This window comes from Xenopus laevis, chromosome 1L (assembly GCF_017654675.1).
Source record: "Xenopus laevis strain J_2021 chromosome 1L, Xenopus_laevis_v10.1, whole genome shotgun sequence".
NCBI classification, from domain to species: domain Eukaryota; kingdom Metazoa; phylum Chordata; class Amphibia; order Anura; family Pipidae; genus Xenopus; species Xenopus laevis.
This window is the reverse complement of record NC_054371.1, coordinates 154,582,456-154,599,808: the sequence shown is the minus strand read 5'-3', so window position 1 is coordinate 154,599,808 and position 17,353 is coordinate 154,582,456. Positions and strand designations below refer to the sequence as shown.

Sequence of the window (17,353 nt, the reverse complement as noted above, 5' to 3'; positions counted from 1 at the left end):
CTACACCCAAAAACAGTTTTTGCCTTATAAAACTGACTTTAAGCAGCTTTCCAATATACGTTAATTAAACATTTACATTGGTTTTAGAGTTATTTGAAAATACAATTGCTATTAAAAGCAGAATCTGTTTTGTGTTTACATTCGTTGCACTCCCTGCTCTGACTGCTGAAACAATGCTGCACACTAGTTTTGGGCGAATTTGGGGCGTTTTGCTTTTCCGAAAAATTTGTGAATTTCAAAACTGCGAAAAATTCGCGAAACGGCGCTGGCGTCAGTTTTTTTTGGACGCCGGCGTCCGTTTTTGTCAAAATTGCGCCGGCATCCAAAAAAATGGATTGGATTGTTTTTTGACGCCAGGTGAATTTTCACTGGTGAATTTTCGCAAATGTATTTGCCGGTGGCAAATCGCGGGAATTCGCCGCGAATTTGCGCCTCACAAATAAATTCACCCATCACTTCTGCACACCTCCTGATTAAAGCTGGTTATTTGCTAAAGGGTACCTATTATATAAAAACTGGTGGTGAGGGATTAGAATTTGTCCCGTTTTTTCAAATTTTAAGGGAAATTCGCAAAACAGAAAAATTTGCGAAACTCGAATTTTGACGACTGCGCCAATTCTGATGCTTACGTCAATTTTGAAGCCAGAATTAAAGTCAACGGGCGTCCGAACAATGTTGATACGCAACGGATTTGATGCGAGCACCTTTTTCGATGCTCTCTCAAAATTTTTTGACACTGGCGAATTTTTGCTGCAGTTTCGCAAATCACTATTTATACTCAGTAATGTGAACAGCCACTTCCGTTTTCCGAAGGTACAGCAAACTCCTCTTCACACGTCAAAAGCAGAAGCTCTAAAGACTAGTCACAAATTATGACTCATAAGTCCTAAAGTGGCATCACAGGGAAATTTACTGTACCACAAAAAGGAGTCACATGCTGCCCTTTAAAGCCTATACACTTGGCAAAAACAAAGAGGAATTTTTCTTGTAATTCACAATTGCTACTCTTGACATATGTTTATTTCATTGATTATTTATTGATTTTCTTGCACTGTACACAGTGAAATCTGAAATTGAGCAGCTGATTATACAGAGGCTTTTCCGATATGTTTTGATTTTGCTCATAAGAATGGGAAGTAGAATGTAACTTTACTTTCAGTAAGTTATTCATGCCCATAATTTTCTCCTCCCCTGACTCTGCCAAAGTTTACCTCAACTCGCCCGGCGTATTTTAACATCAACATCTCATAATTACTAAAAATTGTTGGAAAATGTGGAGAATGAACGCCATAAAGAAATAATATACGTAGGATATTAGTGTAGTACCCTAAAGATTTGGCCAGCTAAATCACTGTTGGGGGGGAGCTGTTTCCTTATTCTGGGTTAAAGTGTCCCGGAGATGCCACTTTTCTGTTCTATATAAGAGAAGGTAGGTGCATTTTAGGGCCTTGGCAGAGATAGGCCCAGTAGGAGAAGCTAGTGAGGATAATTCTGTAATAGCTCACTCCAGGTGGGTAGGTTCAGGTCCAGGGTGTACTGCGCATAGGGTTGAGATTCAAGTGTACAGATTTAGGGACTATTGTTGCTCACCTAGGTTTCACGTCATGTGCATGATATCGGGAATTTGACACTTCCAAGTTGACTAAATCCACTGTTAGTAAGTGACCCCTGATGGCTGTGTATGTGAATGAACACTAAATATTGCCTCTGTGTAGTATCCTCCTGGAGGTTGTACTGTGTGTTGTTACTGTTTATTTTAAGAACCACTTGTGCCCAATTGATTTAAACACCCTGGGGTTTGAAGTTCTGCAACACCCTTCCTCCACTAAGTCTGCTAGGGCCCATCACAGAGATTAAAGCTGGCCATATATATATATATATATATATATATATATATATATATATATATATATATATATATATATATATATATATATATAATATATATATATATAGAAACCAGCTTGTTGGTGAGGTCTCCCCAATATGCCCACCTTGAGGTGGGCAATATTGGGCTGATCGGATCGTGGGCCTAACGATCAGATCACAACGAGGAGAATACGGGTGCCAGATATCGATCCGGGAAGCCTGTCTGAGGACCCCAAACACTGGCCAATAAACTAACAACTTAATTTGTCAGAAGCTTATATTTTCTTGTGTATGGGGACCTTAAGAGTCGCATGGTTGAAGTGTGTTAACAGATCATTTGTGGATCATAGTGCTTCCATTTAATTATCGGGTTTTATTTGCATAGGGAGATTACATATATAATAAGATGCAAAAGTGTCTGCTTTGTCATTATAATGGCAGTTTGCCAGCCTGAATTTGACAAAATTTCTCTTGCCGAAAATTCATTCTTGTGCTCTTGATAAATTGGTGAATATTGACAGGTGAAATTTCACATGGTGAAAAGATGTAAATATTTGCCAATGCAAAAAGAATTTTAACCAGTGATTCCCCAACATTTGTTTCCCTCTCCTTGTAGCAAATGATACTCCAAATTTTAACATTAACCTTTAAGTAAATATGCTTAATGGTATTTAGTAATATTGTGAATCTTACCGGCTTGTATATTTATTTATGCATTCCATGTTTTTAGCCTCTGCCTGATTGAACATGTGCTGCCTACTTTTTGTCCGCCTAGTAATCTTCTGTTTCATAGCTACCTGTACTACTGTTTATCTCCTGGCACTTAGAGGAATTTTCCATTCAATAAAACAAGAAGAAGCTCTTAGTAATTTGGTGTAATATGGCGCTGTGTTTTTTGACAATAAAACAAGAAGAAGCTCTTAGTAATTTGGTGTAATATGACACTGTGTCAAAAAACACAGCGTACAACAATCCCACAACCCACCCCATGGGCTTAAAATTATGACTGGATATATTCCCAGCTTCTAAGTATATTGTGAAGAATTAGGATAAATTTCATAAATCGTTAGGGGTAATTTAGAAAACTCCAGGGCACAAGTGCAAGAACCTTCATGCCTCCACCAGCAGGCCTTTCTTGAATCAAGAGATGTCTAATGCAGACAGCGCTCAATTCCAGCCACAGTCACAATTAGTGAATGTGAAACTTTTTCTATGGGATGCACTAAGTGCTAGCAAAGCTAAAAGTTGCACCTGACTCATGTTTCACCCACCGCTCGCAGGCTTTATGAAAGGCCACCGAATGGGAGGGTACTCTATGGGGGTGAAAGGGTTGATGCCTACAATGTGGCTGTATGAGTGACTACACCGGACTGGTAACTCATTATTGTATTAAGTTACTATTTGCTATATAGCACACTTGTTTAATTTTTATTTTGATTGTACATTAACTATACTGTATATGCACTAGACCAACCCACTGCCTTCTGTTGGTCCGTTCTCCTGCCTTTACCTTCGTTTTAATAGGATTGATATGTACTGGACAGGTGGTTTTAAATGTTAACAATTTATTAAAAGTTACGTTTTAATAATGAATCCTCCTTTGAGTTAATTGATGTAATGGATGGGAGGGTGCAGACATATGGGTCAGTTCTCTTTTTCTCTTCTTGATTATGTGATTTATTTACTTGACCCTGCACACCATCTTCTGGAACCTTTCACAGATACTCCCTAATCTCTATCTGTTATTATAAGCAAATTCATCATGCATTTTTGTTTACAATCGTTTTAATTAAGATACATGACCTACAGCATTTTAAATGAATACAGTCAAGAGTAGGAAAGGTTTTCTATAATTTTCTAAAATTACAATTTGCATGGTAAATCTGCTAGAACAGTGGCCTAGTACTTTGTCTATGTGTTGGTCAACTATTATATTCTTGAGCTAGATTATTTAAATATATCTTTGAAGCTATTGTACAGGCTGGGGTCACTCACCAGGTCCTACTGCCTCTATGTAGACAGCCTTCAGCTGGGAGACCTAATGTAAAGAAGCCACTACAATAGCTAGGGTGCCTTTATACTGCATTTCCTCAAACACGTTTTAATAAAGTCTAATGCAACAGTGTAAACAGAATCTGATAGCAGTATCAATGGAAGGTGCTTATTGAGGCAAGCTAACATTAAATCTTCTTTATCTTGATAGTTCCCCATTATCTATACTCTTCTATTGCATATATAGTTTGAACCTTTATTATGGCTCTCTAACAGCTAAATGCAGTATGTATCTATATGCTGCAGTCACGAACAGACACGAATCAATAGCATGTCTCTTGCTCTTTCCTGTTATGGGTCTGGGTTTTGCTGCACAACTTTGCAAGATCTAAGACACTTTTCTTCATATTGCTAATTTTATATCCAAAGTAACACAATTCCAGCCCATCATGGAGGAGTACATTTCTATCTTATTGATGCCTGTAAATCATGGGTAAATCATCTTATTGGTCTAATTTCTGTCAAAAGTAAACAAGTGTTATATTTTCTGACACACTCACTTGATATTGTCAGAATTGTTTAAAGATTCATGTACATATCATATACATCCACTGTATGATGAACTGATTTGCATTGTACTAATCAGCTTTGCAAGTAACTCTCTATCTTCATAAAGGGATATTTATAATTAACTTTCAGAACCCACAAAGCACAACACTATTAAAGTCTTTAGGCAATAATATGGTCCATTAATTCACTGTCTTCGTCATTATGGGAAAGCACACTGAAGAGAAGTGTATTTTGGGGTAGAGAACTAGACAAGTGTGCACCAGGTAGGGAAATTGGAGGGTACAGGTTTAGGTTAGAAGGAACTTACAAGAGCTGCAGTGAGATGGTCAATGGAGGCCTGTGCACTGTATGTTGGGGGGAGAGCTTTATTAGGATTAAAAAGGTATCCTTGGAATCCTTGGAAATCGTAGGGTGAGGTTGAGACGGGGGGTGGGGTGGGAAAGGGAGCGGCTGGGTAGGGGGGGCCCAGAACCCAGGGCATCACAATTTGACCCTACAATTTGACCCTAAGGTATCTGAATTAAATGGATCTGCTCCTTTACAAAGTACCAAGTGTAATCATTCAATTATGAATTTATCTTCTATGACCCTGACTGAGCTCTGTTTTGTCACCTTTACAACTAGTTCATATTGAGCATCCCTTTAATAGCTTATGAATTCCACCCCTTAATTTTACAAAAATGAAGTTGCCTGCATGTGGTTTCGTTTCAATCATATTCTTCCTTCTAATGATGTTTCACAATTATTTGTAACAAGGAGATTATTGGAGTTGGATTGTAGAAAATGCATGATGGTTTGCGCTGGGGTTAGTAGTTAATTTTATACATAAATATAGCCAAATCTGCCAGACAGCTACATACAAGTAAAGTTTTTGAATAGAGCTTACCTTACTCCATACAGACTCGCAAAGTTATACCCAAAAAGATACAAAAAAGGAGGGGGCTTATCAATTTTATGATCAGAATTTTGTAACAAAAAACCCTGTTTTAAAAATTACATACACTTGCATATTTACTTGAATTACTTAGACAGGGCTTTAGATAGTTTGAAATTGGCCTCAGGTGTGCACCCACAACCCCCCTTTTTTGTTTTTGCCAATGAATTCAGACCAATTTGTAAAGTGTATCAGGAGGTTGGCTCTTATCTACATGTATTTTGGAACTGCCCACTCATTCAACGGTTTTGGGGCAAAGTTCTGCACTATATCTTGGATTACTTTGAATGTCCCATGCAGAGTCCCCATTGGTATGACTTCTAGGATTGGCCCACAAAAACTCTGCTACCTTCAGCTTCTATATTATGCTAAAAAGGGCATACTTCTCCACGTCCTCAGCTCCCCTCAACTTTTCTGGTGAACAATACTCTCCCCTGCCAAAAATGGACTTCTATAGTCTGAGGTTGTCCTAAAAAATATGAGGCAACATGGGGCCCGTGGCTGGAAATGGAAGATACCCTCTCTGATTCTAAAGTATGATGTTGTTGGACACTCATTTTACTGGCTCCACTGGCAACCTATTCTCCTTTTGTTTGCTTCTTTCTTTCTCTTTTTATTTTGTTAAAATTAAAATGCAAAAATTAAAACTTGTTGTGTATGGCTACCTGAATATTTCAGAAACTGTAAAACCAAAACTTTAGTAACAAGAATTTATTGTGATGAATAAATACAAGGGTGTGAAATTGGCATGTATACATAAATATATATTACAATATTGTAGCACTGTTCACAAATGGGCTCTATGTTATATGCACCACATCCATTTCCTGTAAATGACACATGGGAGAGTCCCGGCTCATTCAGTTCCTCTTTCTGTTGCAGTGAGATATTTTTATCCATTCAATTACAGTTTCCATGTCTCTCAATTCATCAATGCTTCCACAGCCACAGTACAGACAGGTCAACGATTTATTGCTTTTGTTTTTTCAATACTGTACTTTCTAACTCTGTGATACCTCTGCCTACTGGAAGTGAAACCTTTATAAAAGGCTTAGTGTGTATGCAGTTAGTACACTCCAGCTTTTTTCTTTGTCCTATGACAAACCTGGCACAAATCAGTTCCATTGGGTTTCTTCCTCTAAAAGCCTTGGCATGTTGGAACCTACAAGGCTCTTGAATATTCTGGCAATGCAGCTACTGAAATGGATCCACCAAGGGTTATGGTTCATATAGCCGGTGTGGAAATTTTGGCACATTGCTTCTATAAAAAGGGTATAACGAAACTGATTTTCAGAGACCTAGTTTAAAACATTTCCCTGGGAACTTGAACGTGCCATATCAGTAGATACAAAATAGGTGCAGAGCTGTCCTTTCCCCTTAACCTTGATAACTCCTCGTCGTTCACATTTATATCCCAGCTTTTCTAGGACATTGGTGGTCTCTTCTGTTACCTGAACAAGAAGTAAATGGGTATTAGACATGAACAAACAAGAAATGATTGATTTTTATTTGCTTTCTTTATTTGGTGGAGGTTCATAAAAAAAATAATGCCCCACTTTCATTTTGTTAGCTGACTGAAATAACAAGTGCTGTCTAGTTAAAAAAAAAAAAATCTTATGGTAACGGACACATTCCCCTCTGTGCTATATTTGTTTATGTGGGCTTTATCTGTGGTGGAATCTAGTAGAGAGAAAAGTGTTATTTTGGGGGTGAGGTGTGCCAACTAGAGCTGCTGTGCAGGTGCCGATAGGTTTGCATTTTGCTAAACTGGAAAATCCTGTATTACAAAATGTTGAAAAGGAAATATATTCATCTGTGTGTTAGTATGTGGTCTATGCTTGTAGAGCACACTTCTGTAAATAATCATTTGGCTCTGCTGTCATTATACATCTAACTATACAGAATGGTGTGTATTTAGTGGCGTAACCTGGCTGCGCTGGGCCCCCCTGCAAAATAATCTACCGAGGAGGCCCTCTGCGAAAAGACCCTCCCTCCTGGCCTGCATGCACCACACAAGGCCAGATTTAAAAAAGTGTGCCCCTAGGCCGCTCTCCCCCCCCCACCCTGTCCCCTACCAGTTTGCACACCTTCCTGCCACAACCTGCCTGTTACCCCACATGTTCCTGATCCACTCGCACAAATCCCCGTTCCCTATCAGTAGGGTTGCCACCTTTTCTGGAAAAAAAATACAGGCCTTCCTATATTTTTATGGTTTTTCCCTATAAATAACATTGGCATCAAGCAACATTTTTGAGACCCAGGCCGGTAAAATACCAGCCAGGTGGCAACCCTACCAGTTTGCACATCTACCTGCCCCGACTTTTCAAAACCTGCTTGTCCCCCCTGTTCCCGACCCCATGCTCACATACCTGTCTCCTATCAGTTTGCACACCTCTCTGCCACAACCTGCCTGTTCCCAACCTGCATGCACACACCCCATCCCCTACCTGTTTGTACACCTTCCTGCCCCCAACCTGCTCACACATGCCTAGCACAGTCCCACCGCTCACCTGGCGAACTGGGGGCCAGGTGGTCAGATGCAGCTAGAGGGTGGCATGCTGCCCTCAGCAATTTGCCACCTTAGGCCCAGGCCTTTGTGGCCTGGTTCTGCACCTCCTGGGCCCTCACCACTTGCCTCTATTTTAAAGGTATGAGAGGCGCTGTGGAGAGAGGACTACAAAGCAGCAGCCACAGTGGTCTAGGCCCCCCTATCACCCAGGCTCCATTGACTGTGGGGTCTACTATATAAGTAGTTAGGGATCCCTTATCTGGAAACCCATTATCCAGAAAGCTCCAATCTACAGGAAGGCCATCTTCCATAGAATATATTTAAGCAAATCATTTTTAAAATGATTTTTCTCTGTAATATACTTAAAGATCCTTGTATGTAACCTAATAAGGCTGCATAAATCAGTATTGGTAGCACAACAATTCCATTGGTTTTATTAAAGGAAAACTGTCACCCAAACTTAGAAAAGCTGTATAGTAAAAGTCCTTTTAAAACTAAGTATGAAGCCCAAATTCAGTTTTTATTAAAACATCCATACCTACATTCACTTTCCATTGTGCATTACACTCCCACATTCCCCGTTCCTCCTCTCCATCTAATTGTTTAGCCAGTGCATGGGCATCAGGGGCCCCATTGTGGTGCATAAACAAGATTTTGGGACAATGCAAAGCTTTCCTTAATAGCAATGCCCAATGCCTGCTTGATGTGATTGTGTATTCCAAGATTAAAAGAAACAAGCTGAAATAATGTATACATAGTGTAAGTGAAGTTTATTTTTAGGGTGACAGTCCCCTTTAAATGTTTAAATGATTTTTAGCAGTTATGGAGGTCCAAATTACTGAAAGATCACTTTTCATGAAAACACCAGGTCACAAGCATTCTGGATAACAGGCCCATACCTGTATATTGTTATCATACAGAAAAATTTATAAGATTTGTTAGGAGTTGTTACCTGTATTTTACCCAACACACCAGTGCTGTCCATACGACTGGCTACATTTACTGTGTTACCCCATATATCATACTGTGGCTTTTGGGCTCCTATAACTCCAGCCACTACAGGACCGTGGTTAATGCCTTAGGGGAAAAGAAAGAAAAAACATGGGAATGAAGTTTGAAACATGGTTTGCACATACAAGGGAAATCTTTGGCTAGGGAAAAGGAGGTTTAGGCTAACTTACCAACTCTTAGTTTGAAGTTATTAAAAGAGTGCTTATTGATTAGATCCAGCTTTCCAATTAAAGCAATGGCAAACTCCACCATGATACCAATGTGGTTGTAATTCCTGTCTCCATCCTTAGAATTGGACACAAGTGGAGAAATAGGGTTTACAAATAATCTGGTGCCCTCAAATAATTGTAAAGATCCTTAATATTATATATTACCTGTGGGTTCTCTTGCCCTGATGTAGCGTTAAGTCCAGTTGCTGCCATATACGCACTACCAATGGTCTTAATTTTTTCCACACTACTAAATTTTGGCTTTGAGAGCAGCTAGTAAAAAAACAGAGACATCATATTTTGAAATTCTCTAGGTTTAATTTAAGTCATAAAAAGTTGTCTTCCATTTTACTATAGGCAAAACTGAAACCATTATGCACAAATAGTACAATCTCTTTGCTCACCTCATCAAAGTCCGCTATTATCTCATTGAGCAGCCTTAGACATTCCAAGCCTTCGTGATTCTCATCACACTCTGTGTAAAATTCCTTAAAGTCAGGGATGGAGGCAAACAAGACGCAGACACAGTCATATGACTGGTAATACAGGTCCTGTATAGAAACCAGGCTTGTCAGCTGCTTTTACTTGACTAATGAGATTAATAAACAATAATAAAAATAGCCTGCCGCTAACCATTTATCTGGAATCAAGTGGTGTTAGAGGAGGCACAGCATTTCCAGGTTTGTTTACCTCATTTCTACGGTTCTGTCCAATAAACTGCTGGGCTACATCTGCTGGCAAAACATTCTCAAGTAAAACTCTGTTCAGGTTCTCCATGGTTTCGATCTGCTCACGCTCCAACTTAAATTTCCTTTTCCACAGGAAGTCTAGACGGCAATAATATTCATTCTACAAAAAAAAAAGTTTGTAAGAATAATCCATTAGGTTATGCATTGGATTTACAGGGCATGTAAAGTCTAAAATAGGATAAGGCTAGAAATGCTGTATTTTGTAGACTAAATATAAACATGAACTTACTGCACCACAAGCCTAATCAAACAAATAATTTATGCTTTCAAAGTTGGCTACAGGGGGGTCACCATCTTGAAACTTAGTTAAACATCTTTGCAAGACTAAGACTGTGCACATGCTCAGTGTGGTCTGGGCTGCTTAGGGATCGTCATAAACTAAGCTGCTTGAGTTCTGCATGGCTGGGAAGGCGGGGGCTTGCCCTGCTGTTCATAAGTATGATTGTTTCCCTGCTCAGCAGTTAGGGACCATCTGACAATTCCTATCCACAGCAGTAAATGAAGGGAGAATTTCACTGCATACAGTCAGGTTCCTTGTAAAAACAGTATACATTTTTTAATTAAAGTATATTGGAGACCCAATAAATAGTGACTGTCTATGTCATCTTATAGCAGCCCTTCTTGCATTTGCCAGAACCCACAGACTGTCAGTCTAGGCATGGGCACACACTAGTGATGTGCAGGTCGAGAAAAATTCTCACACCGGACCCTAATCCAGCCCCAGAGAACCTGCACCTGACCCTAACCCGCCATGCGCTCCTATTCATATACCTGCACCCACCCCGCCATGATGTCATAGTGTCAGCATATTCTGCAGAACTTTACAAAGATTATAAATTGTTCACTTTAGTCCCTGCCCTACACACTGGTCAATTTTTTAATGTAGTTTCTTGTACTTATTTGGAGTGTAGTAGAGAATCAGAATTCCCTCTGAGGAGATTCATAAAAGCACAGGGAGAAGATACAAACAACTTTCAGTTGTGATCTAGGTTATTTCAAAACTGGTCTACAAAATCTTTTTAAAGTGGTTATGGGCAGAATAAAATACTTTTAAGTATCAAGACAAAATTAAAACTACAGGTAAATGTAAACGCAAAGTACCTGTCTAGATAATGCTAAAAGGGCGAAGAAGAATATGAACAAGGATATGCTTCCCATGAGCTTTGGCTCCTTCAAGATTCCAGGCCTAGCAAGAAAATGAAAACAAATAGTAAACAGTCAGTTATATATATTATATTTATTACTAGGTTATTGGGACAGAATTGGAAAATTCTTTGTATCACTAATGCAGATGTTATGGGCAGGTTAGATGGTCCTTCAAAGGATCTGAAAGGGCAGAAGCTCCTTGAGACCTAATACATGAAATAATAGTCTTTCTGTACCTGCTGTGGTTCAAGTACAGCCAATTAACGTAACAGTCAGACAGCCAGCTGTGTGTTTGCAAGAATATGACATTGTATATCACCAAAGCAATGCTTAGCAGAATCAACTTGGCTTCAAAGTTCATAAGCAGAAAGGCAGAGCAGGCGAGTAGTCCCAGAATGCAGCAATACATATAATACTGAAAAACAGGACAAAAAAATATATGTTCACATTGAAAACAATGGAGGTAATTGCAAAAAGAAAATGCTCTGGTGGTTATGTTCTACTAAATGTAATGTGCAATATCATTTTGTATTCGCTTATCATAAGTTAAAATGCATTTCTTAAAGGATAACTAAAGCTTAACTAAAGAAGTAGGCTAGAAATGTTGTACATTATGTTTTGGCTTCTGTACCACCCAAGGCAAACACAGCCCTTTAGCAGTAAAGATCTGTGTCTCCAAAGATGCTCTGTGCTGCTGTCACTTACTGCGCTTAGGAACACACTCACAATATACAGTACACATAGACTATAAATGTCACATTTTAAGGCTTAGTAATTAATACAGATAGTTACTACATGGCAGCACAGAAAACAGTGCAATTAGCATCAGAATTTTATAATCAGCCCTGTAGCATCAGCTTATTTTACAGACAAACCTCATTTTCTGCTTGATAATTTGTGACGACCCCTAAGCTTAGCTTCTCAACAGCTGCTCAGAGCCCACAATGTGTATTTGAGTGTCGCAGACACTTTCCAAGATGATGACCCCCTGTGACAAGTTTGAAGTCCTGGATCATTGCTGCTATTGAGAAGCTGAAACTTGAGAATCTCAGTATATAAAATATAGCATTTTTAGCCATATTCATTTTTAGGATTTAGTTCTCCTTTAAATTATCAACTCACTGGGAGGCTATAGAGCATCTGAGGTTCTGGAACTGGTGACAGGGAAGAATTCCAAGAGTTCTGTGGACAGTTATTATCTGGTAGGAAAAACTGAATAAACAAATAAAATTAGGTTATAGCATTCCTATCAAAGTTACCAAGAAAAACCATAAGAAAATGTATAGAGAAGAAAAGGAAGGCAATTAACAACACACATATAATATCTTATTTACAATCACCATTTCATAGCAAATACAGTAATGTAGAAATACAGGAAACATATTGCGAAGTATTGAGAAGCAAGTTATAGAGGGTGCAAAATTGAAACTTACCAAATTGAAGACTGCCATAACCAGCACAGTGAGTATAGTGAAGATCCCTAGTGGTACCCTGATCCAAGGCCTACTTGACATAGCAATGGAAAGTGATGGCAGCCAATGTAGAAGCTGGGGACCCTTAAGGATACATCTCTGTAAAAGTAGCAGATGTGAAAATAGATAAGCAGTGAACAAAAAGTGAAAATTTACCAAATCACTACATTGTGATCAGTGATATAATGTGTTTCATGATCTAAATACATTTGAAAAGACTATGATTAGATCAGTAATACTTCAGTATGGCTATTGGTCAATAACAGTAGTGACATAGTTTGCAGAATTCGGCTGATCTCTCAACTTAGTGTCCCCCTGTAATTTAGTTTTCAGTAAGCGAGATGAACACAATCTTTCCCAATATGGAAAACCAAACGAGTGATTTAATGGGCAAGTTCTCCAGTTTGGCATTCATATTCATATGTAACTACTTAATCTCTTCCATTAATCAGCATGAAATTAATGAATGTCTACTGAAGAAACATGTTGATACTCACGGCCAGATGTCCGGCAAAACATGTAAAGAGAAGTAACAAGAAGAAGAAGTACGAAATGCCGTACGAGATTCCAAAGGCTGCATTTCTGCAGGACAAAATTTAACATGGTTATGTTTCCAATATGATATTATTAATAAGAATAACTGTTTGTCTCTACTTATGCCACTCACAATCACTTTTATCAGTGGATAAACAAATAAAGACCATACTGTAGTTCTATTTTTTAGGCAGACTTGAATATTCCTGTTGAACAGTTCTAAATTTTTATTTAAAAAAAACTACTGTTATCCCCAACCGGGATTCTGGCTCTATTAGCCCGCACCTTTGGTTGGGGATACTATTTTTACCCAACAGGTGCCCTTTAAATGTGTACTTTGTTTCTTAGGACACGCTTAAAATTCACTTACTTGTGAGACACCAGAATCTGAACAATGAAGTTACAGGTGAAGACGAAGAAACAGCAAGCAGTGTAATACTTAAACGAAGGTAGATCTGAGAGGCGATACTGTGGAGGAAAATCAGAGAATATTCTTCAGTGATTCTCAGTTGTTCTTTCTAGTATATACAAAATACCTGTAATTCTTTCTTAATGGATTAGACCTGTAGCTTTTTCTAATTTGAAAACCTGCTATTATACTATGATATGCCAGTGTTCTAGACTGAAGATAAATTCCTGTAAATAAATGTGATAGTTCTGAGGAGCTGATTTACTGTATTAATAGTTGCAAAATTAAAACTTTTCAGACACTTAATTTATATGCAAATTGCATTAAAAACAGGATAATTACAACACACCCCAATTCAAATGAAATTGCTAATGGCAATAAAGCCAACCCAGGAGGTTGTCTGGGCCCATAGCTTTCAGGAGGAGCCAGGGCAGAGCATTTCTCAGAATGCTACTCCCATTTTGTGGTCCATGATTTAGGCTGTCCCATGGAAAATTAAAGCATTGGAAGGTATGTCATAACCCTGCAAATCTTGCTACTTTCCCACTCCACTTAAAGAACTATTCTTTTTTTAACTCTGCACTTATAACTCAGGGTTTTAAACCATAAGAATAATCTCTGCTCATCTCCATGCCTCTCATACCAGTCTCCTTAGATCAGACGATATGAGTCTCTGCAGATAATTTTGAAGGTATGAATCATTACTGTTATAGGACTACAGAACCTCCGGCCTGGTACAGGAAGTACAGTATATATTTATATAACATACAGATTTTATAGCCATATTCTTAGTTAGCTATTTTTTAAACATTTATTTCAAATATTTATGTAAGCAGTAACACATTGCTACAGCCTGTAAGGTTAAAAATACAAATGATATACATACAACATGTATACATTTCATCCAAGTGACATGGAGCGATGTTTTTCTGTGAATACCCTTTAATTTTGTTTTTGTATGATAGACAAGTATATAAACCATCACAATGTTTGCTCTTCAGTATAGCTGACCAACAAGAGGCATATAAGTACTCACAGGAATGATCTCTTTTTAAAACTGCTTCCTTCAGCTGCTATTGGCTAGTCCATTTAACAGGGAGCATTGGTACTATGCCACATGTATTAACCACACTATAATGATGGCATATGTTGGCTCCTTATTACAAAGACTAGTGTGTATGAAACCTCAGTGTCAGCATGGCACACTTTCTGTATAATGAAATAAGCAATGGAGTTATATACCCATAGTTAGGATCAGATTTACATAGGGTCGAATATCGAGGAATAATTAACCCTCGATATTCGACTGCCGAAGGTAAATCCTTCGACTTGGAATATCAAAGTCGAAGGATTTACCGCAATTAGTTCGATGGAACGATTAAATCCTTCGAATCGAACGATTTGAAGGATTTCAATCCATCGATCGAACGATTTTTCTACGACCAAAAAAAGCTAAGAAAGCCTATGGGGACCTTCCCCATAGGCTAACATTGCACCTCGGTAGGTTTTGGCGAAGTAGGGGGTCGAAGTTTTTTTTAAAGAGACAGTACTTCGACTATCGAATGGTTGAATAGTCGAACGATTTTTAGTTCGAATTGTTCATTTCGAAGTCGTAGTCGAAGGTCAAAGTAGCCAATTCGATGGTCGAAGTAGCCAAAAAAATACTTCGAAATTCGAAGTTTTTTAATTCTATTCCTTCACTCAAGCTAAGTAAATGTGCCCCTACGTATCATGGACAGCCCTTTCACTAACAGTGAGGAGCAGCTATATTAAATTAAATTGGATGAGGGCGATCAATTACAAGGGAATTGGACTTGTGTGTTTTCACTAGTTACAGAACCTGTACAGGTGCCATTTTTAAAAATCACTTCTATATTGTCATACTCCTTTCTGAGTAATACAAATACTCAAATTGTTGCTAGATTCTTCCATCTACCACCTACAGCCCAAACCCTCCTTTATGTAGTAAGGGCACACTTTACATAAATTGTAAGCGTGCCATCTGGTCAGCTAGACAAGTCTTTGAGAGTCTAGCGGAAATGAATGTTCATGTGACAAACATGAGAAGCTAACTAGATGTTTAGCAAATGTGTGCTGCTTTGACCACTTGCAAGACTTTTTCCATTATAAATGTAAATCTGCTGCGTATTGCTTTTCCCTGACCCAACAAGCAGAACAAAGGTGTTTTTCCCAACCAAAAACATCCCTGTTTCTATGACACAGTATGTATATTTTCTCAAATTACACAATGGCTGAAATACAAAAATAGCAATGTATATCCTTTAATAGTCTATGAAAAGGGAACAAACCTCTTTCTCTGCTGCTTTTTCATTGAAGTACAGAGTTATACGGTTAAAATCCTCTGATCTCTTCCACTGCCTGTCACTGATACATGAGAAAATGATGAATGAAATGATAAAATATTTCATTCTACACTGTGAAATAAAAATAGGGCACCTCTTTATACCTCTTTGGCTCTTCCATGATGTGAAAAATGTTGTCATTCAATGTTTCGTTAGTGTCTCTTGTAGAGCGAGACCTAATGGTACAAAGAGTTACTGTGTGAGAGAGAGAGAAAATGGGCTAAAAAGAATGGGAATGTGCAGTTAGATTAAATGAAAGTGGATGAAGACAGGAGATGCAAGAGCATTGGACTTGTGCGCATTTACAGTAGATAGGAACATGCATGGTGTTGTGACAACAAATGACAACACAGTCAGTCATACACAAAATAAAAAGACACATGTCGAAAGGGCGACTGTACTCATGGTTTGCTCTCAAGCGATTTTTTTTGGAGACATCACAGATAAAAGGGAGTCAAAGGACAGAGGACGAAGCAGGAAAAAACATCAGATCCTTTTAAGAGAAAACAGTAGTATCACAGGTACAAGAATGAAGCACAGGTCAGTAGGAATAAGGAGTAGGATTCCCGTCCCTACTTTTCTTGGCTCCAGGTTTGTGATATTGGGGACATTGGAAGATCCTGTAGAATAAAAGAAAACATATATAAATATATATATTTGCAAATGTTGTAGTATAATTGTATAGGTTTTACAGCCTAATCATAACATCAGCATGAAGCACCATTATCTCTCTCACCATACTTCGCGAGATGCTGTGTGGTTCAGGCACAAGGCTGTCGCGGTGACTGAGGTGAGCAAAGGGCTTTTCAGCCCCCCATGATTCCAGATACCGAGTCATACGAACTGATGCCCTCATCTTAGGAATTTCAGCAGATTTTGATGGCAGTATATCCTCTGCCTCACCATCACCTGCCTGTGAATGAACAGAGTTACTACAAGAAGGCATTCCACCATGAGCCACTTCAAACAACATAAAGGAGTACTTCACCTTACAATTATTTTTATTATGTATACAGGATTATTATAGCTTCCATTTTTTTTTAAATAATTCAATTAATTGTTATACAACACCCAGGCTTGAAAGTCAGAATAGAAAGGGGTGACTAAGTTATCCAGATTCTTACTTGTACACATTTTACAGTGCTGTCATTCATTCCTAAACACAAAATATGAATATCTTTCTCTGTATATTTTTGTGATAATTTAATGAGTGTATAAAAACGAGTGTATGAAAACATCTAGACAGACTTGTGAAGGTGCCACCTACTGGCTGCACTGAATAAATGAACAAGCAGTTGTTCAAACTATATAAAAAGGAAAAAAAGAAATAAAAACGGTTGAGGGTAAATGTAATTTTACAATTTTATGTCTTCAGCTAACTAGGGGGACACTAGGCATATTTTTGTTTGAGGTCCATGCTGAGTACGGGTTTACAAAAGAGCCCTCGTGTTTTTAATAGCTTTTTGTTCAGTCCTCTTTTAAATTGCCTTAAAATACAGGACCATAAATTTGTTACAAATTTATATTTATATTATACTGGTTGTTCATTGTTTAGGTGTATTATATTGAAAGCATTGTCAACCTAT

At 38.3% G+C, this 17,353-nt stretch overlaps 1 protein-coding gene across 4 annotated transcripts in view; it reads right to left on the bottom strand.

Moving 5' to 3' along the window:
• Positions 1-6,061: 6,061 nt before the first annotated feature.
• adcy4.L (adenylate cyclase 4 L homeolog) overlaps positions 6,062-17,353 on the bottom strand; it is a 44,621-nt gene continuing 33,329 nt past the window's right edge. For all 4 annotated transcript variants that reach the window (XM_018259882.2, XM_018259889.2, XM_041565516.1 and 1 more), the window contains exons 11-26: positions 16,504-16,680; positions 16,344-16,387; positions 15,872-15,943; positions 15,714-15,789; positions 13,366-13,463; positions 12,959-13,043; positions 12,423-12,560; positions 12,112-12,201; positions 11,226-11,404; positions 10,945-11,029; positions 9,785-9,943; positions 9,499-9,645; positions 9,260-9,367; positions 9,056-9,170; positions 8,827-8,951; positions 6,062-6,816 (exon numbers count right to left, since the gene is read on the bottom strand). In XM_018259882.2, coding sequence (XP_018115371.1) covers positions 6,664-6,816; positions 8,827-8,951; positions 9,056-9,170; positions 9,260-9,367; positions 9,499-9,645; positions 9,785-9,943; positions 10,945-11,029; positions 11,226-11,404; positions 12,112-12,201; positions 12,423-12,560; positions 12,959-13,043; positions 13,366-13,463; positions 15,714-15,789; positions 15,872-15,943; positions 16,344-16,387; positions 16,504-16,680 — 1,851 coding nt within the window. In that variant the 3' untranslated portion in view covers positions 6,062-6,663. The remainder of the gene's footprint in view (positions 6,817-8,826; positions 8,952-9,055; positions 9,171-9,259; positions 9,368-9,498; positions 9,646-9,784; positions 9,944-10,944; positions 11,030-11,225; positions 11,405-12,111; positions 12,202-12,422; positions 12,561-12,958; positions 13,044-13,365; positions 13,464-15,713; positions 15,790-15,871; positions 15,944-16,343; positions 16,388-16,503; positions 16,681-17,353) is intronic.